Source organism: Gobius niger (genome assembly GCF_951799975.1).
Source record: "Gobius niger genome assembly, chromosome: 9".
NCBI lineage: Eukaryota > Metazoa > Chordata > Actinopteri > Gobiiformes > Gobiidae > Gobius > Gobius niger.
In genome coordinates this window covers 31,464,813-31,489,694 of record NC_136860.1, presented here as the reverse complement: position 1 = coordinate 31,489,694, position 24,882 = coordinate 31,464,813, and the positions used below count along the sequence as shown (strand labels likewise).

General features: G+C 41.6%; 1 protein-coding gene across 3 annotated transcripts in view; it reads left to right on the top strand.

Moving 5' to 3' along the window:
* LOC306968088 (uncharacterized protein) overlaps window positions 1–24,882 on the top strand; it is a 73,249-nt gene that overhangs the window by 29,227 nt on the left and 19,140 nt on the right. Inside the window, exons 7-11 of one of the 3 annotated variants that reach the window (XM_079563357.1) lie at window positions 13,864–14,031; window positions 16,940–19,617; window positions 20,396–20,510; window positions 20,680–20,743; window positions 20,869–20,907. In XM_079563357.1, the coding sequence (XP_079419483.1) occupies window positions 13,864–14,031; window positions 16,940–19,617; window positions 20,396–20,510; window positions 20,680–20,743; window positions 20,869–20,885 (3,042 nt within the window). In that variant the 3' untranslated portion in view covers window positions 20,886–20,907. The remainder of the gene's footprint in view (window positions 1–13,863; window positions 14,032–16,939; window positions 19,618–20,395; window positions 20,511–20,679; window positions 20,744–20,868; window positions 20,908–24,882) is intronic. The other 2 variants (XM_079563355.1, XM_079563356.1) reach the window with 2 other exon arrangements.

The window sequence follows — 24,882 nt, the reverse complement described above, 5'->3', positions numbered from 1 at the left end:
ATCCTGCGCTGTCACTCAAAAAGCTGTTACTTCGGGTCTGAAGTGCCGTCATGCACGAGCTCAATATAGAAGCTGCAGTTACGTGTAAGACCTGAGGTGGCAGTAGTGAGTATTAAATGACATCCAGTCCCTTTAAAGTATCTATGTCTAAGGATATGATGGATTTGAAAGCGTTTGTGCATGGGTCATTCCATGTGGTTTCACCCAGGTGACCCTCTCAGATTTGGATGAAACTTTTTTTTTTAGTTCCTCCACTCGTGTAATGAAAACATGCAAAGTGATTTCCTCTAACTCCCAATATATATATTTTTTTTTGACAATTTACAAAACCACCTGTTGTAACCACCTTTTCTGCTCCCGGGTGCTTTTTTCATTTGTGTGCACTTTTAAAGAGCTGTAGCTCAGCCATGGAAACATGTATAGGGCTAAACTTTGGTCTGTGACATGTCTACTAAACATAGTCCCAGAAACAACCATCAAAAATGTTCTAGACTGAAAAGTTTTGGATTCATGGGCTGCTAAAAATTGCCATTTTTGAATTTCGGATTTCTTTTCCCAAAATGTCAGGGGCTCTACAAAAGAAAAGTGTATAGAGTGATCATCTTCATATTCTAGATTTTAGTTTATTATGATATGGCCTTGCGACAGTAGAAGCAGGCTGTCGATCGTATAAAGGGTCTTTGAGTTATAGCTTCATTAAGATGGGTCCATCTCAGAAAAGCTCAAAAATGGCCCTCTCGTCTATGCAGGACTTGACCACGTAGTAACTACTGAGGCCCTTTTTCACAGATAGACGCCATATCAGTCAGTCTGTTGCCAGAATTTTTTTTATCCAGCTCAAATGATTTAGTGGTTAAAACATTTTGAATTGCACATGTGGAGGAACTAAAAAAAAAAAAAAAAAGTTTAATGAGAGATCAATGATGAGAGGGTCATCTGGGAAGATTCTGTGAATTTGGGTGATTTGGCTCAGAATGACCCGCATGCAGGAGACACTTGGAAAGGACCTGCAGAGCTTCTGGCTGGAGATCCATGTGAAAGAGGAATTTTATGGATGTTATGAAACAAAACATGAAGTATTAGGTATGAGACTGACAGCATGTGTTTATGAGTTTGCGTAGGCTCTCATTCGTTCAGGGTCTTGCGATTGTGCAGAAGAGATTTACAGTCATCATCATCGACTGAGGTGTCCTCTTTAGCATCAGTCTCAAAATACCTGTTTATTCCCATATCATACTAGTGCCGTGTCTCTGTGATGCACGGGTCGACTTTGGGTGTGGGTGGGTCGGGTTAGAAAGTCGAACAGGCCTATTTGTTTCCATACATTTTCCAACATAAAGTGCACTCTTCTCCATAAAAGCCCCTCAAAGTAGGCTCTGTTTTGTTGAATGTGCAGTTTTATGGACTGCACATTTGCACTTTCGTTCCAAACTCCTGTTTAGTTTGAGAGAAAGAGTTGTCCATGACGTGGTGAAAGTTTCTGTCAGGAACAAAACAAAACAAGCGGCATTTCTCCAGTAAACTCGCATGACGTGCTCCAGTCGGGTCGGCAAATCGAGACAAATTTTTCATGGGTCGTGTTGGGCCAGAAAAAAAAAACATTGACAGTCTACCAACAAAAACACATGTCAGGCTGGATGAATGAAGCGCCTTACCCAAGGACACAACAGCAGCATCAAACACGGTGGGTTTTCCAGGAGAGTCTGTGGACAGCCCGCTCCGGCCCGTGTTTCCTCCACTTGATGTTTGAGCAAAAGACTCATGTTGCAATAAAAAGTAACACGGCTCTCCAAGTAAACTTCAGTGAGCGCAACGGCTGGAAACAGAAATATTTGATAAAAGATGGACAGATTCACCTCCCGGGAAACTCAGGAAACTCCCTTTAAAAGAAATGCATGTTTGAACCTCTAATTGAGCCTTTGAGGAATTGTACTAGTGGAGGAGACGGTTTAGTCTGAGCCTTTTGATTATCTTGGTTTCAGACAGTGCTGCATGTTATAATCACCAGGTATACATTTTTGAACATTGGCTCTTAAGATATGACTATGGGTGAATATATCGCCAAGTTATTAAAGCCACAATGCTTCACAAAATCACTTCCATCCGACGGAAATTTACACAGTTTTTGCTCACACAATCTAAAACTAACTATACGTATATATATATTATCTGATTATTCATGGCAGTGTTTTTTTTATGTTTTTATATTGTGCACCCCTATACCATTTTCAGATATTTTGCTTTTAAAGTACAAGGTCCAGATTTACAAAGACTATACAAGAAGTACACTGCCTCCCAAAAGAAAGTCGCCATATGGATTTAACTAACACTATAAACCCAAAGAATGAGATCAGCTGAACATCCTGAATGACCAGGTTATTCAACCAATGGATTTCTTCTTCCCTGATGACATATTCCAAGATGACAATACCAGGATTCATTGGGCTCGCCTTGTGAAACAGTGGTTCAGGAGCAGGAGATGGATCGGAAACCACAGAGTCCAGATCTTAACCCCATTGAGAATCTTTGGGATGTGCTGGAGAAGGCTTTGCGCAGTGGTCACACTCTGCCATCATCGACACAAGATGTTGGTGAAACAGTAAAGAGGGGGTATTATGTTTTTTTCACATAGCACCAGTCTATATCACACTACAATGATGACGAAACCTTCTGTTGGTCTGTAAATGCAGTAAATTAGAATAACTGCCTTGTATAAAATGTCTCTCTCAAAATGGCTGTAGTGAATGTCTTGAAATAGGCCTCTGTCTCTTTAAGAACCTCTGACTCTTTCCGGGGTTCTGCTGAGGAGCAGTGGTTGGTTACTCGGCTGGTGACGAAAGCTCGGAGGCGTCTCCAGGAGGTGGAGGCGTTCCTAGGAGGACTCAGGCAAACCTAACCCTAAAAGGGCTGCCATCAGAGTTTTTACAGATTACTCAAAAATATGTGAATGTGCCAAGGCAACACTTCAGGCATGTTTAATGCAACACTGGATCTCTTGACATCGCAGAGGCTTATTGAAACGATGCAACAGTGAATGTGTGTTGTAATCAAAGCTTGGTCAGGCAGTGTATGAGTCACTTACTGTATAATCAGGGATGGGAGTTTGCAGTTTAGTCACTTTACCTGCCATCCACCACTCACACAGATCTTACACATATTTTCACTAATGACAAGGTCTTGGTTTTGAAATGAGGCACTTTACTGGCCTATAGGCTGTAAACGAAAAAGCAAGAAAAAAGCAACAAAGACATGACAAAAAAGGGTATTACTAAATTTTACACTACCTTGATACATTGTACCTAACTACATTTAGTACATTGTAATGAGCTCTGTAACAATCTGTAACAACTTGTACCTATGGTTTAGATACACAATGGAATAAATTGTATTATTACTTTGTAGATACATAATGTAATAGGACACGAGACCCTTAGGGTTAGGGGTTAGGGTTAAGGTTAGGGTTAGAGTTATGTCTTATTACTTTACGTAACTACAAACTACAAATACATATTATCCTATTGTGTATCTAACCCATAGGTACAAGTTATTACACATTGTTTCGGAGCTCATTACGTTGTACTAAATGCAGTTAGGTACAATGTATCAACGGTACCCTAAAACAAAGTGTTACCAGAAAAAGCAACAAAAATGATATGACATGTTGGAAAAGCAACAAAAAAAGCAGCAAAAAACCCAAGGAAAGCCTGACGAAAACGCGCCAGGAATGCATAAAAAAGCAACAAAACCGCAGCAAAAAAAAGCCATGAAACCACAACAAAAAAATGTGCTGGAAAAGCAACAGCAACACAATAATAAAGGCAATAAAAAAGGGACAAAAATGCTGCAAAATGTGACATAAACGCTGTAAACTCTTCAGCTGAAAAGCTTTTAGATTTGGGTTGTGCCAAGAAAATGCCTTTGGTTATTGTGGGAGGTTAAATCAATACTTAATATGTAGTGTGAAAACTCCATAGTTACCACCATAGTTAAACAACGGAGCCGATCGTATCCACAGTGGCTGATGTGAACATGACTAATGCTGGTCTTTGTGCTTGGACACGTTCACTGAAGTTAGTTTTAAAAAACCGCAGCGTCTCACACTGCGCTCAGACACTCAACCTTTTCCTCAAAGGTCAAAGATGAAGTCTGCTGTTCGCCGCTCGACTGGACAAAAGACGGCAGTAATGATCTGGACTGGGACTCCTTTTGCCTGACTTTTATATAGTATCATCACACTCTCACACGCAATTATACGTGTTTGTATATGCAGGGTTATTTCGGAAACATGTGCTGGCTTTTTGATTGAAACTAAAGTTCACCCTCGAAGAATATACAGTCCCGCTCTGAAAAATGCATAACTTTGAGAGGAAAGAAAGGTTCTGAAGTTTCCGTGCAGTTTGAAAGATAGTCGCGATCGTTTGCACAGCTGTAACGTTGCTGGGGGCCGCCGTGATCCACACCAGCGCGTTCTGATGAGATGCTAAAAAGTAAAAAAAAAAAACATGCATAAACTCGTCCTTGTGCTTTAACGGTCTGCTGAGCGCTCGCCCGCTTTACTGTTGCTCCGAAAACAACTCAATGGAAAATCATTTAAATGTCCTCTACATGCTGCAGTTTTACACCTTTCCCCGGGCTCAGAATAGACACAGACCACAAGACGGAGAGGGGGGGAGGAAATGTTTGGGTAAAAAGTCACTGAGGAGCAAGAGTCACCGTCATAGTTGGAGGATTAACCCATTGTGCATGTTTTGGGTTGATTGGGGGGGAAAACAGAGCTCCTGGAGGAAAACGCATCCAGACATGGAGGGGGCAAACTCCACACAGGAAGAGCCCACTTGTGCAGTTAGTGTGTTAAGGTTAAAGGAGTGATATGCAAAATCGACCTACCTGGAGATGTGTTTCGACCCACTCGCACAGCTTTGAGTAATCTTTGAATATCTTCCATTGGTATTTATTGCTGTGGCAGCTCCCAAAAAGCTGCTCCTGAGGTCATACGTAAACCAGGAACTTCTCCATCTCTTGCTAAGCTTAATCCTGTCACGGCAAAGTAACAAGAAAAACTTGCCTCAGTACAGCCGCGTGGAACAATGTTTTAATCTCTTCTATTGAAACAGCTGCACAGCAAAGGAGAGCAAGAGGAGGGGTGTGGGAGGGGAGTACGCTAAGGTCGCTTGGAAATCAGGAAGTGAAACTAAGTTGTTTCAGCTGTTTTAGATCAATATTGTATTGTCTAACCAACAAAGTGTAAGACAGTGACAAAAATGCGTTTGAGATTATTACCAAATATCTGCAAGCCCTCTTTAATGGAACAAGTCACCGTTTTTCCATACTGAGATATGTTCTTACTTGAGCTTAGACGAGTTGATGATCTGGTCTTTGTGCCCGTGGAAGAGCTTGTTCGCTTCTAACTTCCCCCTGTTTGGAGCTATAGGAATACATTGGGAGAGGCCAAATGCTGAGAACATCCTTGGTCTTTGTGTGTGACTGAGCACACACACAAAGACTAGACAGCCAGCACACATCAACTCGTCTAAGCTCAGGTAAAACATATGAACGTATGGAAAAACGGTGGCCTGTTCCTTTAAGAAACTTACCTGCTGTATTTATCCATCCATCCAATGAAGCAACAGTGCCCGTTGAGCCGTCTCCGGTTCTTGAGCTGTCTGCCTTAACCTGTTATCTTCCAGTTTAGGGTTAGGTTTAGAGTTAGAGTCAGATTAGCAATTATGCATATCCAAATCTCAAAGCGTATTGACAGGAGAGCTTACATCCTCTATGCCAGTGTTGGATCTTATTTGAAAACCAAGACCTTCTAGTTTCTAAAACTAAGCTCTGTGTGAGTGAAACACAACTTGCATCACATTTGCCGTTCCTAACCCTAATCAGAACCCTAACCCCTGACCCTAAACCTATCGCTATAGCCCTATGATCACGGGGGGATGGCAAGTAAGATTAAATAAAGCTGTTGTACCCCAATGTGAGAAAAAACAATTCCCATATCAAGCCACAAGGAAAATTTCAATCAGTCTAAATATGAAAGACACCTTAAAGGAATAGGCCACCGTTTTTACAAACTGAGATATGTCCTTACCTAACCTTAGCCGAGTTAATATATACCCGTCTGGTCTTTGTCCGTGCGCTCTGTCACGCAAACGGAGCACATACGCAGTTTCTCCCACATGTCATATAGCTCGTGCTCCTCGTATCATTACGCCTCACAATATAGTCCCCCTTTTTATCTGCTTAAAAAATCAACATGTTACATTTCTGTGTAAATATACTTCGCTTGAAAACACTTCACGTAACTTTATTTAAATAGGGAACACGTGGAAGAGCTTGGTAGCTTCTATCATGAGCTTTTTCGGAGCTATGTGACATGTGGGAGAGGCTGCGTATGTGCTCCGTTTGCGTGACAGAGCGCACGGACAAAGACCAGACGGATATATATTAACTCGGCTAAGGTTAGGTAAGAACATATCTCAGTATTTTAAATCGGTGGCCTATTCCTTTAAAGTGAAGATGAGGCGATTTCTTTAACTCCATTTTAGAGAAAGCTACAAAAGCTGCAGAATCATCAGTTTTCCCCCTAATGTGGACCATAGTATCACAGTCAAGTATCTCCAACATTTCCCCCATGACATGCAGCAATTTCTCTGTATAACTTACTGAACGCTCATGAAAAATCAAGAATACAAGCTGTAAGGGACCGTGATTGCACAAAGGACTCACGCGCCGCACTCGCCCTTGGCCCGAAGCTCCGTGGACATTTCCGATTGAGCGTTTGCTAAACTTTATCGCTGGTGTCAGATCCCCGATAACCCCAGACACGATTCCTGTAATTAGTCGAGAGATTGGTCCCCGGCGCCGTCTCCTTCCACAACGCGCCCGAATGAACAGACCGGCGTTGTACAATCGAATAATAGGCGCGTATCAATGAATAGAGCAAATGAGTTAAGTCCCAGGCTCCCTCTTGCAATTAATTCACATTCACATTAATTATGGGTAACAGATGACACTGACGACTTTGAGAGGAAGTGGCGGCGCAAACGATCGATGCGCTCGTAAATGGGGTCACGCCACAGAGCGCCGCGGGTCGCTGTCTGCAGAAATGCCACGGAGCAAAGATCCTCGAGCGTTTAACAGCGCGACTCTGGTTTGTGCAGAGGTGGGAAGGCAGTTTCGAAGGAGACGTCCAAATAAGTTCTCAAGTAATACAAAAATATATAGAAAAAGGCTCAATTAATAAGTAGCTGTTTGGTAAGGGTAGGCTAGGGTAAGCTCAATGCTTATTTTAATGCACCTCACCTTACTTAGGGACATACCGAGAAACTCTGTAAAGGGGAAAACACAAAGAATAGGATGAGCTCGATGGTCATTTTAATGCACCTCACTCTATTTAGGGACACACTGGGACCTACTGTAAAGGGACAAAGCAAGAATCAGGATTGGCGGGGGACCAACAGTGAGGGGCCGCCGGTGGCCGGCCTGGGTGTCGCAGGCGTGGGGAACAGTGTGCGGACATTGCCCTTATCGACATGGCTAAACTAGCCATGTATGAGAAGAATGCCACACATTTAATGACAACCACATAATTTACAAGAAATTATTAATGGAACCCATTCTTTTATTTATACATATATTTATTTTTCCCCCCTTTTTTTAATTTTATTTATTTTATTTTTTATTTATTTTTATTTTTTCTCTCTTTATTTGTTATCTGTTCTGTTCTATGAATTTACTCTACTCTAAACTCAAATCTTTGATTTTAGTAGTGGTGGTGGTGATGCGGGTGCTGATGGTGGTAGTGGTGGTAGTGGTGGTAGTGATAGTGATGGTGGTGGCGGTAGTAGTTGTGGTGTTTGTTGTGACGGCGGCACTAATGGTTCGAATTGTTGCTCAAACTATAGTCTATTGTCCTATGTCATACCTCATGTGTGTTGTTTTGTCTCTCTTTTTTTTTTTTTTAACTTTTCTTTAAATGTATTGTGCCCCCTCTGCACATTTGTAAAATACTGGTATGCACTTCTTGCAATAAAAAAATAAATAAAAAATAAATAAAAATAAGTAGCTGTTTGGACATAAACTGATTCATGTTTTAGTGCGAAGCATTAAATGATAAAGTGTGGAAATGAGGAAATGAGGAGGATCAGACTCTAAAGGGCGCGGTTTTCACAATCTGTGGTTTCTATAGAATGTGTATAATTTGAAGCAATGGTTGGAAATAAGTAGAGGTGGGTGTAGGGGGAGGAGCCAAAAATATTTACTCAAGTAAGAGCAACGTTTAACCTGTTAACCCCCACCTGAACCGAGCACGTTTTCTCCAGTTTGGCTTTACCCAAATGCAAAAAGCGTCTTGAAAAAAGTATCAAAATAGCGGCAAAAATGACATGAATATGAGGATGAAAATGCAACAAAAACGTGACAAAAAGGCGATGAAAAAGTGACAAAAAGTGATTAAAATGTGTGACAAAAATGCAGCAAAAAAGCCACAAAAGAGCAACAGAAAAGTGATCAAAAAGCGATAAAAATGTGGTAAAAATGTGACAAAAAGTAACAAAAGTGTGTCACGAAAATGCAACAAAAAAGCCACAAAAGAGCAACAAAAAAAGTGACAAAAAGTGCTAAAAATGTGGCAACAACACGAGGAAATGTATCCATTTAGATGAGTTTTGGGTAAAGCTGAACTGTTGAAAATGTACTCGGTCAAAGCGGGGGTGAAGAGCTTGAAATAATTTTAAGTAAAAAGTATTGACCCACATAAATACTCAAGTAAAAATATAAAAGTAGGTTACTTGGAGAAAATGTTATGTGAGCACGGTGAATCACTGTTTGAGTGTAAAAGTGTATTGACAATATATGTTTCTGAAGAAAAAGGGGCACGAAACAAACAACAAACATAATTTAGGTCGACTTGAAGCTTTTGTGACTTTAAAGCAGCACTAAGTCCCTCAGGGGGTAATACAAGGGTTAATGGAATCATTGGGGGGTCTTTCATCTCCTCCTGGTGTCTCTGGCCAGAATAGCACATGCAACTTTCCTGCCTCTGGGTCTGAGGCTCCAATACACACTAATGGAATCACGAAGAAGAAGCTAGCAGGCTAACGGGCAAAGCTAACTGCGGGCTAGCGCCACTTTAACAGTATTTACAGCCCAGTTTGAGTGAAAAAAATGATCTCCATTGTGTAATTGGATGTACGATATCCCTCTCTCCCTTTGTCTTTTCTGTCAATGTAGTATTTACTCTCACGGACAATTAATGAGTGAAAAAAACGCCACATGCTACGACACCTGCAGTGGCGCTTATGGCCTCTTGGGTGCACGAGTTACTTAGTTCTGCTTTAAAATGTACTCACAGCGGCACAAGCAACTATTAGAAGAACTAGAAGTAAAAAGTACCAATATATAACTACTCTAATAAGTACAGTTCCCTCAAAAAAGTTTCTCAGGCACTTGTACTTAAGTAAATGTAAAAGTACTAAGGTCATTATGGTATTTATTACATAGAAACAGGGACAAACACATAAATAATTCCATGCTAATGATTAGTTACAAAGCCTATCCCTGATTTAGAGACTGTAAATAACCAGAAAACATGGTTTGTTTCTTCTTGGTAATAATACGGGGCAGAAAAATCACATCATCAATACATTTTCTTCATATAAACTTACTTTGGTTAAACTACTTTACTATATTGTTCACTATCTTCAATCACACAAAAGACAGATAATGTTCAACCACAACAAAATATGGGTGTTTTTGAGGTTTATATTTGATCAAAGTGAAGCACAACAGGTTTATTAATTTGTTTTTTTAGGATATTGGTGTAACTGCAGTGGTTTATGTGTGTCTCCAGACAAAATACTACCTGTTTCCAATAATGTGCATTTGCCTGAGTGGTTCCCCATCAACCGAACTCAGCGCTTCTGTCAAACTACCCCGCAAGAACGACAACCATAGCTTTGATAAAAACTGAAGCGCCTGAACCTTAGATTACACCCTGCATGGATGATTATTATGCACCGTCTGTTCTCGGGCCTTTGTTGGAAACAGGCTCTCCTTCCTCGCCGTAAAATAGAAACACCTTGTCCAAAAACACAAAGGCGCTCGATAAAACATGCACTTGTGCTTTCAAACCCACTTTTTAAACTTTTAATACAAACTCCGTCCATTATCGGCGGCTGACATTTTAGAAGAACACGCCGTCCTCAGACATCAATGCGCTGCCCGTGTCTACAGCTAAAACTAATGAAGTTTCGCAGGTTTCTCGAGCGCTTAGTTTCTCTATTCTTAGCTGACAGGGGTTCGCTGGATGTTGACACTGATGGGGAGGCACTCGGTAATCAAAAGGCAGAAGATAACGCAGAGAAGAGAAAGCTTTGGCCATTTTCAGTCAATTTTCAATACACATTTGAAGAGACTTGTGTGTTCATTAACATATATTGTCCTAATCAATTGAAAAAAATAATAAAACATTGCGTTAAGCCCAGTCATAGAGGAGGGAGGAAAACTATTTAGGCTTTGATATAACAACACCAAAGTATTATTGTCTCACTGTTGGTGGAACAGTGGCGAGTGGTTCCAGTCCAACTTTTCCCTTTCTTTGTGGAGTGGGTGCCCAGTTGTTTTATTATTATCATTATTTATTGAAACAGGGACAATGTACAGAACCATTAGTCTTTACAAGAGGAGATGGTTTGTGCCAGATTTAGCTCAGCAGCTATTTTCCTTCCGCAGTCCCTGGACAGGCGTGAACATAAAGCATTACAATTATAATCTATAAATCCAATCTACAATAAAATCACTGTGTAAAATACGTTCTGTACACACAAAAAAAACTAAACAATCTCTATAGTTTACAATACATTCATTAATGCTGACACGACTGATGATCTAAAACTATTAAAATCCACAGACAGTTTCAGACGGTCTGGAAATTCGTTCCACTGTTTAATGGAGCGAAACGAGAAGGCACATTGTGCAAAGGCCGAGGATCTTTTTGGGATTACACAGTTTTTATTTGCAGTGGATCGAGTGGCTCTTGTATTTTGCTCAGAACAAAGTCTGACAAAGTTCTTCAGTGGTGGTGGAGCTGCGTTAGTGGTGATTTTGAATATAGTTCTTAGATTATTGTATAAAATTAGATTGTCAAAACTGAGCTGTTTGTACTTACTCAGGATATTGCAATGATGATGATGAAGTGTTTTTTTATCGAGTGCCTTTAAAGCCTGATTATACACGGTGCTTAGTGGTTTGAGTGTGGTCTCCTTTGCCTGTGACCAGCTGGATAAACAGTCAGTAAAGTGAGGAATCATCATGGCGTTGAAAAAAGTGAAAGCCGTCACGACTGTCAGGCTGTTCCTCATATGTTTTAGAGAGGAAATATTATATTTAATTGTGTTGGTTACCTTTTTAATATGCTTTTTGAATGTCAGTGTCTAAATAGAGCCCTAAGTATTTTGTTTCTGTTACATTTTTTAGTGCCTCTCCATTCACATAGATGTTTTTAAGGCATCTGTTTTGTATTATTTGCTTTATGAAAATACATACCAACTGTTTTACTAGTGTTTAACCTCTTACCACCCGCCTTAAAGGGGCTAGATGCAAGTTAGTCATTTTATGCTCACTACTGCCACCTTTGGTCTTATGTGTAACTGCAGCTTCAATGATAAGCTCGTGCATGACGGCGCTTCAGACCCGAAGTAACACCTTTCTGTGTGACAGTGCAGGATTTCAGAGGCAGTTGTGGTGAACAGGTCTGAGCTCATTCTACACATTAGGACATGGCTGGAACATGTAAGGGGTGGAAAATACATAATTTTAACATTTTTCACCTCTTAACTCCCGCCTGAATCATTTTTTGGGGGGTTTTCAACTCATTTTTGTAACTTTTAGGTAAATTTTTGGTCAAATTGTTTGTAAATTTTTTGTCAGTTTTTGTCACATTTGTCCTTTTTTTTTTCAAATTTGTATCACATTTTTGCCACTTTTTCATAATTTTTTTTGTCCTTTTTTTGACCATTTTTTGCAACTTTTTCATCGTTTTTTGGTCAATTTTTTGTCAATTGTTTGCCACTTTTTCATCATTTTTTTGTCAATTTTTTCTCCATTTTTCGTCACTTTTTTGTCACTTTCTGTAATTTCTTCGTAATTTTTTTGATCAATTTTTGTGACATTTTTGCCACTTTTTCATCATTTTTTGCCAAATTTTTGTCATTTTTTTGGTCATTTTTTTGTCTAAGTTTTCTCACTTTTTTGTCACATCTTCATCATTGTTTTCGTCTCAGTTCGGTTGCTATTTTCTCACCTTTTTTCCAGAAGCTTTTGGACTGGGGTAAAGCCAAACTGGAGAAAATGTGCTCGGTTCAGGTGGGAGTTAAGGGGTTTAGTTCAGGTGTGAGTCCATGATTACTCTTAGATTTCAAACCTGATTTTTGGGTTTTAGAGAGAGAGATTATGGTTCCAGGCCTAAATAAAGGTGTGGCTGCATTTTTTAAACCTCTGCTCAGTGCACCCGGTTGAATATCGTTTCCATGTGTGATTGGTTGTGATCGGTCGTGGCGTCGCTATATGGACCGACAGCTAAAGAGACTCCATCCATCTCTTTGAGACTCCTCTCAGAGACTGCACGGAAACCACATGGAGACCTTTTCAAGTCTACTGGAGACTACCTGGAGACACGCCTTATCTCCAGGGGACGTCTCGTGTCTCCAACTAGTCTCCTGGCCAGTGAGATAGGCCTTTTAACGGCAACAAAATAAAGAAGAAAAGTTCCTACTTAGTGGACAAATCTAAGTTATTTCAAGGTAATGTTTGTAAGTGCATGGAGATCAGCTTACACACTGTTTTCGTTGTGGGTGTGCCGTTTAATTGGCATTAAACCTAAAAATCATCAGCCAGGTCATCCTTTTTCTCAAATGCAGCAGATTCATCAGCCCCCCCCAGCCTCTCTATCTCCTCCTCTTGAACTTCCTCGCAAAGACATTTCTCAACCTGCCGGAGTCGAAGCACCAAAGTTCATCCATTAGGTTAAACCATGCATTGGATTTCACGGCACTCTTTGCTACCTCAGCCCAGGCAAACTCAACAGGAACACGCTGTATTTTAAAAAACGGAGCCATAAAACCTGCAGAGTGGAAAATGTCAATTCATTTTTCAATTAGCCCCGGGATGAGAAGAGACAGCGGAGTGTCCAGTTTATTGATTCACAGAGAGGCGTGACAGGGACAAATTGACAGCCAAGGGGCCCCCGCACAGCTTTCTATATATTGCTCAGACAGTGGAAAGATATTGAGTTAAAGGAAACGGATATCGGGGGGGGGAAAAAAACAATGATATCGGAAAATGCTGATTTGGCAAGGTAAACGTGGTCAGGAGTTGTCAATGTAAATGAGCGATTATTTGCATATAACAGTTTGTTCACAAGTCTGGTTTAATTAAAAAAGAGATGGGGTTTACTTTCTTCCACGTTTCAAGATATTTTGCCAATTAGTATCTTGTTTGAACATTAGACAAATTGCGGTAACATGGATTAAGATTAGCCACCGAAATGAAAAGAAAATTTATCTTTTCTTTGAACTCAATTAACCCCTAAAACTATCGAGTGTTGTGACAAAGATACTGCATTTTTTATGTTAATGTCTATAGTCATAATAAGCATATTAATAACTTTATATCAGAGCTAGTACAGCCACATTTAGTCCACTTGAATAAAGGCTCCTCTTCTTTTCTTGTGTTTTTATTTTTACATTTGTCTCTGCCTTAGATATAAGAAAGTACCATCTGGTGTGGTAATGAACAAATTCATCACTGCTTTGGTTTGGTATTATCCACTTGTTTACCATTTATAACGCTTGTATCTTCCAGGACCTGCAGAGGAACGGTAAAGCCAGCGTCCCTGCGGGCAGGTGGCCCAGTCTGCTCAGCCTGACCTGCCCCAGGAGCAGCGGCAGTGACCTGTCTCTGTCCAGCGGCTGCAGCGAGTACTCGTCCGGGTCTCACACCTGGGCCGAGGGGCGCGGCTTCTCCAAACAGGTGAGGGCTGCAGTTTCACTCTAAATAATACTACTACTGTTATATGACTGTTTGTGCTGATATTGATGATTTTAACTACTGCGTCCAGTATTGTATGGGTTTCCAGACGGTTCCATCAAGAACAGGGGTGTCCAAACTACGGCCTGCGGACCAACTGCGGCCCGTGGCCCACTTTTTATTGGCCCGCTGCAAATTCTACTTTAAGCATAATCAATTAAGGCAAGACACGGCAGGTGAAAGTATTGATTTTTCACGCAGTGGTCGAAGTGGAGATTTTTTATCTATTTTCCTCCCTTTACATCTTAGTTTTCATGTCAGAATGACCAACCCCCCCCGCATGATAGTAGCTGCCGCATGATAGTAGAAAGATTTTACATCCACGTGTCCTGCTAAGGGTCCCCGTGATGACGATCACCCAAATATGGTATTTTTCCTCCTACGAGACGCTGGTGCGGAAAAGTCGGAGAACGGGCCGCGCATGCGCAGTCGTTACAAAACTTCAGGGCTGGTTTTCTCTGAATGAGAGAAGCCGCACTCGGGCAGAGCCTGAGCCCTTATAGAAGCTCCCACAGACTCCAAACTTTACAGTCTGAGACCTGACAATATTTTGCAACAAAGGTTTTTTCAGAGGGATTTTTTTATATCTAATTCCTAGCCTGATTTATTCAGCTTTGAAACCAAAAAAACAGGCGAAATTTGAGTTTTTACAGATTTTTTCACTGATGATTAGTTTATTGAAAAACTAAACAAAATATCCAAAATCCCCTCTGAAAAAATCTTAGTTACTAATATGTCAATAAAATAAAACCATAAATTTTAATCTGGCTCAATTCATTATTTTGATTTCGTTGCCCAAAATATAGGCAATTTTGGCCATTTTAATGCTCAAAATGCCTTATTTTTTATGTGAAAACATAAAATGACAGAAAAAATGCTATACATTTTTTTCTCATATTTATATCAGTAATGTTCAGCAAAAGTTTCAAATTGATATCTCTACATTTTAATTTTTTTTCCTATTCACCTGCAGTGTCTCGCCTTAAAAAGCATAGTTAACATTTTCTTTAATTTGCTAGCTTTAATACAATAGAGGTGAAGCTATATATCTGACCTCTACTGAGTGTGGCCCAGTTGTTTGTATATTTTTCTGTATGTGGCCCTCGGTAAATGAACTTTGGACACCCCTGATCTTGAAGGTCACCCCAGGGCCGGGTGGGGCCTGTCTGGGTGTTCTTTCCCCCGTGTGTGGCTTCACCTACCACTATAACATGTACAATAGGTCAGGACGAATGAGAATGTGTTTGTGAGTGTGAGAGTGGAACAAAAGATGGAAATTAGATGGAAATTAGCCTATGGTTACATTCCAGCATGGCATGTTTAGTGTCCTCATTAATATCCTCTGTTCCAACCAATGGCGTGCTGGGTAATCGTGAAAGTCGGGACATCTCCTGGTGGGTTCGGTGCTTTTAGGCCATGGGGGGAAAAAAGTAATAACAAACTCCCACAGTTGTGCTATTAAAGGGGCTTTAACTGGGCGACAGCAGGAGTGTGGGCTGCTGTTTGAGATATAAATCAAGTTAACTTTCATTCATTGTGTCAGGGAGATAATATTTGGCGTTGAAAAGACTCAGAGGGGTGTTTAAGTGGAACACCCCTTCCTTTGGATTTGAAAATACGGGAAATTTCGTGTCCAAATCGAGAGACTTGACAGCTATGCAACTTTGCCACTACTGCCACTCCGGCTTCTGCAGGCGGCATTTCTTGCGAGGCTAGTGACAGAGTTTCAGTTCGGAGGGGAAGAGGGATGTTGCGTTTCTTTTTTATATTTTATTATAATATTATAATATGGGATAAAACTAATTCACCATATCCAGGAAGTTCACGAGTGCCATCATGAATTCACTTGTATCAATTTACATAGGACTGGAGAAGTAAATAGAAAATCAGTTACTACACGGACACAAAGCTGTTTATAGACTGTGCAGAAAAACAGTGCAGTGTTGACTTGTTGGTGCAAATGAACATCGGACATTTTACACAAATCAATCTACTTAACATCAGATTTTAGTGGCAAACATTTTCCCTCGTTCTTCGCTCAACCCCTTAACTCCCACCTGAACCAAGCACATTTTCTCCAGCTTTACCCCAATCCAAAACCTTCTGGAAAAAAGGTGGGAAAATAGCAAGAAAACTGAGACAGAAACAAGGATGAAAATGTGAAAAAAATGAGAAACAATTTACAAAAAATTACAAAAAGTGACAAAAATTTGACAAAAAACAGAGAAAAATTTGCCAAAAAATGGACAAAAAAGTGATAAGAATTTGACAAAAAAATTGACCAAAACAAAACAATTTGACAAAAATGAGATGACTGCCCGACAAGAAAAGTGATGAAAAAAAATCTCATGATATAAGGAAAAAGATCAATTTAGTTTTGTAGGTCTTAGCTTTCAGATGAGGTGTTACACTGGCCTACGGGATTTGGATAAAGCTGAACTGGAGAAAATGCTCAGGCGGGAGTTAAGAGGTTAATGAACAGATTTCACACTCTACCGGAAGTGTCATTACAATAGAAGTGCCAATCCGTGGCAAAAAGATGCAAAATGGTTTCCCGGCTAAAACGCAAAACGAGACACTTGACAGCTATGTTCCAGAGACAGAAAAGTGTCTGTGTTATTAAAGAAGGGAACAGACCACACTTCCCACGACTTATGATTATGTACAGCATTTGCACCTTTCTCTCCAGTACATGCTATTCCGATTGATTTGTATCACCAACCATCATGAATCCAGAACCGTGTGACAGAAGTGCAAGTTGAAGGAGTGACAGCAGTAACTGTAGTAGTCGTAGCCTATACATGCAGGATGGATTGTGGTAATAATCATCTATTTTCTTTTTTATTTGCAGTCTGGTGGAGGTCGGGACAAGCGTCTGAGCAGCAGTTCAGTCTCCAGCAACCACTCTGCTCCCATCGAACCGACGGAGCTCGGGTGGAAGGAGGGACACATTTTAAAGGGACTAAAACGTCTACAAATGTGTCCCAAAGAGGCTTCCTTGCACCCCACCGCAACCCACTGCAAGGACTGTATGACCTCCAATGAAGGGATATATTCCTCTGGGGCCAAGTGCGGGCAGAAAATCAGCGCTACCAAACAAGTAACACCAGCTAGCAAGGCCAATAAAGAAACGACTGTGCTGGATTCCGATGAGACGGATGATGTAGCGGCTAATGTGGCTAACAGCGAGACCAGCGAGAAACCAGCTAAGGACCTACTCTGCTTGGATAAACTTGGTGAAAGTTCAAAAGTAGCTGGAAACACGGGTCTTTTGTTGTCGCCAGTGACGGATAATTTTTCGTTTTTGCCAACTGTCAAACCTGGAGTCAGCCCAACGGACGGCCTGCTGCAAATGGAAGATGACAATTCGCTTGAAAGGCAAAAGTGCACAAAGCTAAGTGATAAGAATAATAATCAAGAAAAGACGTCTGATAGGAAGTCTCGGTTGGATCAAGTCAAAAAGCAGCAAGGCGGCATGAAGCAAGTTGAGAAAGGAAGCATTCAAAGCGCTGCGGTAAGGGCGCTAAGTAGTGAGGCTAGGCAAAGGAGTTCGTCTATGGAGGTACCGCAATGTAGGGACCAAGCAAGCCAAGTGGAAACGCAGGAAAACGGCATTTCTGAAAATCCGCAAATGGGCAATTCACTTGACATCAGCGATTCAGCAAGGAGGGCGTTCATATTGAGAAGCAAGAGTGCGGATGGCGGGCAAGATCAAGCGAAACTCACTCACTCACCTCTACATCAGAAGCTTTTCAAGGGACACAAGCCGAAAGGGCAGGCTAATCCGTCCGGGCAGGCTAATCCGTCGGGGCAAAGCATCGCTAGTAAACGCACAAGTTACAGCAAGACGCACGGCGGAGGCAAAGGCGCGTTCAGTAAAATTGAGAAAGATGAGCACGAAGCAGTGACGACTTCGAAATCTCTCGATAATGTACAAAATCGCTCTCCCCTGGCGTCTCCCGTCAAGCAATCCAAGCCATTCAAGCCGCAAGAAGGTCTAAAAAGTCCAACCAAGATCCCGATGCAGATCACCAGATGCCAATCCAATAATGAAACAATGGAAGATGGGGTCTATGATAATTTGCTGTGCTCGCCGAGAAAGCAAAGGAGACAGGATTATGATGTCCCCAATTCAGAGGTTAGGTCTCCGTCTCCTCCACCACTTCCTCCCGGAAGAAGCACATCTCTGCTTCTTAGGTCTAGCTCTGATTCCAAAGCTCAGCCATCTGTTGGTTTGAAGACTTCCAGTACAAGCAAATCGAACCAGCTACCTTGTGCGCAAGACAATCATTTCGCCAAACTAGACACCCATATCGGCTCGGCGAGAATATTTCCAGTTCATGATCCGCAGGTTGTGCCGTCAGTGGTGACTTGCCACAACGAAAATGGACCGCACTTCATTCTGGCGAGTCAAAATATCCTACAAAGATCGCAACAAAGCATAAGCGAACCCAAACTGTCGGAGGCGCTTCCACATACGTACTCAAATGTTTACTATCACGGCATTGTGCATAACCCGCAAAGTTCAACTTCAAGAGCGATCAAAATGGCAATACCGGTGAACGCGAAGTCTCACGAAGCGATCGCAGGGCAGGAAAGCAATACTTTTCTTGTTTTTGGACGCCAAGGGAAGGACGATCAAAAGTGCTTGCAGACTTTTCAAACTTTTAACTGCGATCCCCAGAAGATGCAAGACGACAAAGCTCGCAGAAGAGTGGACATGCGTTGTAATTCGCTAGATTCAGAGCCATGCGTTCCACCGATGGCCCCGGAACATGGCGTGATGCTGGATTGGGGATTTGATGAAGAAGGTTGGCTCTTCAAAAGGTCGGTTTCTGTATCAACAAGACCTCCTTTCAAGCCAGTAATGGGCATGAACGGCGCTAAAGCACGCAGTCAAAGCTTTGGCGCACGCTACATGGACCGCCCAAGCTACAACAGATCTGGAAAAGTCAGAACGCAAATCAAGACGCACTCAGGGAGTTCGTTAAACTCTCTTGGCGATGTGCTTCCCGGTAGCATGAGCTGTTCTAGCAGCTATCACTGCCCCATGAATCGATCGCTTTTGAACAACTTTCTCATCGAAGAAGGCTTGTCGGGGCCGACGGGGCCGACTCCTTTGGGGTCGTCCAGCGAAAGACTGCAAAGCCTAAAGCAGCAACGCGAACAAGCGAGAAGGCTGCAAATCGAGCAGCAATTTTCAAGCGCGTTTGGGGAGCCGGTATCGGAAGAGCCGGAGAGGCAAAGCACCATCACGACGATTGAGGAGAAGGTTATGATCGGCATTGAGGAAAATATCAACAAGTCACAAGAGCAGGAGAGGACCACGGAGGTTAAGCAGAAGACAGGGTCAAGTTTGGCGAATTGGTTTGGTTTCAGGAAGAGCAAACTACCAGCGCCGAGTAAGAAGAGTGAAGCTCCAAAAGCTAAAGAGGAGAAGAGGGAGCAGAAGATCACGTCGCTGCTCGGTGGGAAGCAGACCAAGGCGGACAAGAAGAGAGAAAGACGGAAAAGCGAAGGCAAAGAAATGTAAGAAACTTAATTCATTGATATTTTGATTTCATAAGTGCATTGTTGTTTCTTGACGGGATTGATTTGGGCTGGGTTTGGTCAGTGTGACATGGTTTAATTGGGTCAATCTTTAAGTATCTTTTATATTGCGCTGCTTCAAGTTAGTATTAAGGCCAAAGCCAAAAAAATGACTATACTTTTTTCACGGAAGATAACTTTAAAGAGCTTTGATGTAATGAATATCCTGAATAAAGGTGATGGATCATGCAAGGTTAATAGAAAAGGTTGGTTATGTTTGTGGTGCTGCAGAATGTATTTTCTCATTACATTTGAAACTCCCACAAATTTCATTAGCATTGGCTGAACCTGTGAACCTGGATCTGCACCTTTATACATCAATTAATTATAAAAGAAAAGCATGATGTAACAAAAGCCCCCCTGAAGGAGCCCCATACTGACCCCACACCAAGTCACTAATGCAAAAACATACCAGAAGTGCTCCATTTGTAAGAACTATCGACATCTCCATCTCAGCACTTCACCCCAAGCTTTAATCAAACAAATTGTTCCATATCACTGAAGCCAACATCGTTATCTACCGCTATTGATGCCTTTTATCTATCATACTATCATAGACACATCAGTCTCCCGCGCCCTGAAACAAGTTCTGACACATTTTATAAAGATCCGCGCCAGGTTTTGACAGAGAGTGGTCCATCCGTCACCCGAAAACACTCTGGGCATGTTGGGGCTTCGTCTATGGATTGTTTTGTTGATAAATGCCTGCTTCTTGTAGCTCGGTGGGGAGGAGGGAGCCTCATGATGCGGTGCGGGCCTGTATCTCGATGCCCTGTCCAGGAATGTCCCTAAACGACTTACAAGGCAACACGGACATGGCCGGGGACCCAAAGGTAATCTACAGGCCTTAAAGAGTTTGATTGTTGTCAGTGTGGCTTTTCTTCCCTCGCAGTCACACACTTTTTCTTCCACTGCCAGACCAATGTTGTGTCGGGCTGATAAAAGCACATTTTATGGTATTCATTCACAGCTCTAACTCTTAACTCGTTGTTTCTCCCCAAGATATTGAGATCAGACAGTGAGAATGGATCCGCAGTGACTAGCCCCTCCCAGGACGTCATCATAGGTCAGGACTTTATTTTATATTCTTTCATCCAACAAATGTCCCTTTTTTTGCTGCCTTTTCTTTTTTAGCTTTGTCTGTGCCTTATAGCCTTAAGAATGTACTATCTGTGCTTTACCATTTCACAGTTTGCAGACAGAAGTGAAGACCAAAAATGACTATTATGTGTAAGTCTCGGTGGATTCACTGTTAGCGATGCTACGTGCTGGATGCTAACGTCAGCCTGGTGTGCTCCATGTTTCTTTTACTCATTTGCTTGTTGTGCTGTTTTTTTTTACGCATTTGTAATGATTTAACCAAGCCGTTTCAATATTAACAGTGGATTCATTTGGTAAAAGTTGCATGCGAAGTTCCAGGCATGAGGAAGCCATTCATTCTTAAGCTGTTCACTTGAGTTGCTTTGACAATGGACTACAGGCTGCTCTCTGACGTATTGTGTTAATCTCTCTTTTGGCGGCTTTTTATGAGCAATTAAAAAGTCTTCTTAGCCTTAACCCTAACCCTAATTACGACAAGGTGCAGGATGAAGAAAGAGACCATTACTTGGTGTCAAACGAACGACTCACAGGCTCCCACTGCTTATAGAGGGTCGGCACGAGCGACGTTTTCATTCTAATCACGTCCTGTAATGTTCTGAGTGTCTAAACAAACAATAACCTGTTCTCTTCATTGAATGGATCAACATCAGTTGAAGTTCTCCCTTTGTCTGCCTGGATTTATTGAAACAAAGTCACTTTTTTCTGTCATGCTCTGACTTTAGCTCTTCGCACTATTGTTTTGTCGATACTTTATACCTAGCATATCTTTTTCATGTTTTAGTTTATTGGATTTTTAGTTTTCCATGCCCAGTTAGCTTTAAAGGGATATTTCAGGATTTTTTACATAGGGCCTCATTTCTGAGTTATTGAGTGTTGATTTCTGGAGATTTGTGTATATTTGAATTAATGCAGTCCTTATATTTGAAGAGTTTAGTGGTGCTAGGCTAGTGCTAGGCTAGCGCATGTCTATGGTAACTAGTAGCCTGCATTAAAAACCTCTTCGAAATCATGGGGTCGTCCTCCAAACGTTTCCGTATCTGATTTGTTGAAAGCTTCTTGTGAATTCCACGTGTAGTAATGCCGGCCACAGGTAAACAAACTACTGTAGATCCGGTAACGTAGCAGATCAGTCCACCGCTGTGTAGCTTGCAATCAGGAAGCTGATGCTGCTCAAATATAAGTTCTTTTAAATGCAAAATGGTTATATTTCAAAAATGTATCTGGGTAGTCTGGTGTTATAAGTGATAGGCCTCACTGTCCTTGGGTCAGACTGTTATTTATCCAGGCTACTAGCTACCATAGACATGCACTAGCCTAGCACTAGCCTAGCACCACTAAACTCTTCAAATATAAGGACTGCATGAATTAAAAAATACATATCAACAACACTCTGGATAACTAGGAAATGAGGCCTTATGTCAAAAATCCCCAAAAAGCAAATTCATAGTTTATACATGTTGCCTACCTTTCACTGACGAGAATCTTAGTCTGATTCTGAACAGCAGCAGTAGAAGTACGCATTTCCTTGGGCCAAAACAAGTCATTTAACAATCACAAAGACTCCAAAACAAGTACAGTAGTGAAGGCAAAACAAAAAAGTTACCCAGTGCTATATAATAAGGGGAGGGTGCTGAAAGTCAGACCCATTTTTGCCCTCAGGCTTCTTATTGAAGTTTCATAATTCTACACAATTATACCTCAAAAACGATCATTTAATTGTGGGAACGAGCCGGTTTTTAAGGTTCCATGCCTAAAGAAGGTTGTGGAGCATGGGTTGAAACTATAAACTAACTTGTCTCATTAACCTCTCAACTCCCACTTGAACCAAACACATTTTTTTCCTCTGCAGTTTTGGTAAGACGAGAATGTCTTGAGATGGACGTATTGATACAATGCAGTGCAGGCTATGGTTTAGTTGGTGAAGTCCTGGTTGAGCCTCTGCTGTCTCTTTTCAATTCAGAAAGAGATTCCCGTAGTAGTTGTAGAAGTGATTGTGGTGGTGGTGGTAGCTGCAGTTGAAACATGTTACAAAATGTATAAAGCGTGTTTCATATTGTGCAGGTCAAACCAGGCTCTGCTAAGTGTTTTCCCTCTTAAGTCTTACCTAAAGGACAGGTAGAGGACTTTTTGATTGGCCGTAGTAGCCGGCCGCGGTCACGCCGCTCATTTCAAGTATCAAACGTGGCTGATTCGGACGGACTCTTGCCCTGGAGGGTTAATCTCCTCATTAAAATTTCATCGGCGCCCTGGCTATGCTCGCTCATCCAAACCACTACTCTGTGAATTAGCGCTGCCTTCAGCTCCTGTTGTGATCGGAATAGATTTAAACGGCCGCGACTTGGGTCACGCTCCGAAGCCCTCGTGCGCTCGGTAGATCAGTTGACGAGGCAGTTTTTTAATTTGATGCTTAAGACAACAAGAGAGCGCAGAGACCAGGCAGCGTCCAGTTGGGCAGAAGTGTGGGATTGATTAGTTATTTTGTGTTTGTGGACATTTGGCGTCGGAAGGATTGAGATTTCAACCAGAATGCTTAACAACTAGAGAGCTGCCACTGTCGATACTGGCTAATTGGCTAATTTTTCACCTTCGCTTTACAATTACTGCATAACATTTTGTTCCATGTTGAATGTTCCTATGTCACAACAAAACTGAAGAAAATCTCATAACATGAATTCCTTGTGTTTATTTATCTCATATGGACAGAGCAATAACATTGGATGAACCAGATGCATTGTTTAGGCTCATGTGCTATTTTCCAATACCTGCAGGGGATTTTAGGAACCGAGTACATTTTCTCCAGTTTGGTCAAATCTAAAAGCTGCTTGAGAAAAGTGCCAAAATAGCCACAAAAAACGAGGATAAAAGTACAACAAAAAGTGGCTAAAAAGTGACAAAGACGTGCCGGAAAAGCAAGAATAGCACAAAGATGTGACATAAATCAATCAATCAATGGTTTTGTGTAGCCCAATATCACAACAGGAGTCGCCTCACAGGACTGCACCGAACATTAATGCAATAAAACAGAGCAGTAAATACGACAATGTAAAGTTCAGGCTAATTAAGTATCCAGGCAAACATAACATCCAAATAAGGATCGGCAGCAGGTGGTGATGAGCAGCGTGGGTGTCCCCTGTCCTTCACCTTCCACTCTCCAGCACGGCGAGGAAAAACTCAAAAAACCCAGGGGGGAAAACGAACCACAGATGGAAAGATCCACTCCCATGGACGGACAGGCTATAGACCCAGGGCCAGTGGGAGTCACTCAGCAGACGGGCCAAGATCGCAGACCGTCTAGTCCTTGGTGTCCGATTCCAGGATGCAGGGTTCCTCCGTTCAGCCAGGTTCCTCCGTTCGATCGAGACAGGCACTTCTGAGGGGGAGTGGGACAGGAGGCACCATGTGAATAGTAATGAACAGACTACAGATAAAAGAAATATTGTATCATATTAAGACACAGAGAAGAAGAAAAAGAAGAGGATAGGCAGTTTTACTTCAGGCTGTGGGTTAGAGCTTTACCGAACTGACCTGATTATGAGCTAATTCGAAGAGGTGCTGTATGTTTTGAGCCTATAGACATAAACACGACAACAGGACAAAAAAAAGTCACGATCAGTTTTGTAGGTCACATTTTCCACATTTTCATCGCTTTTCTGTTGCTTTTTTTGGCTTTCTTGGCACTTGTTTGTCACATTTTGGTTGCATTTTCACACTTTCATATGTTTTATGTTACACACTTGTACAGAGATAAATTCCTTGTTTGTGAACCTGTTCCAAACAATGGCAATAAAAACCATTCTGATTCTGATTCTTTTTACAAGAAGCTTTTAGATTTGGGTGAAGCCGAACTGGAGGTTAAGAGGTTGACAAGACGAGGCACATTTTACACATGGGAGCCACTCTATCCACTGTTTTAGCACTCTACTAAAAATGCTAATATTAGTCTGCACTTTTAGTCCAGTGTAGCCCCTTGAAAGGGATAAATGCTGTGGTTAAATCCAGTTTTTATCATCTCGGTTTGATCTTTTAGTGATTTGGAGCGAGTGATTCACGCTTCTTGACTGTTGTAATGCACTGTACACTGGAATTAGCCAAGCAAATATGGCA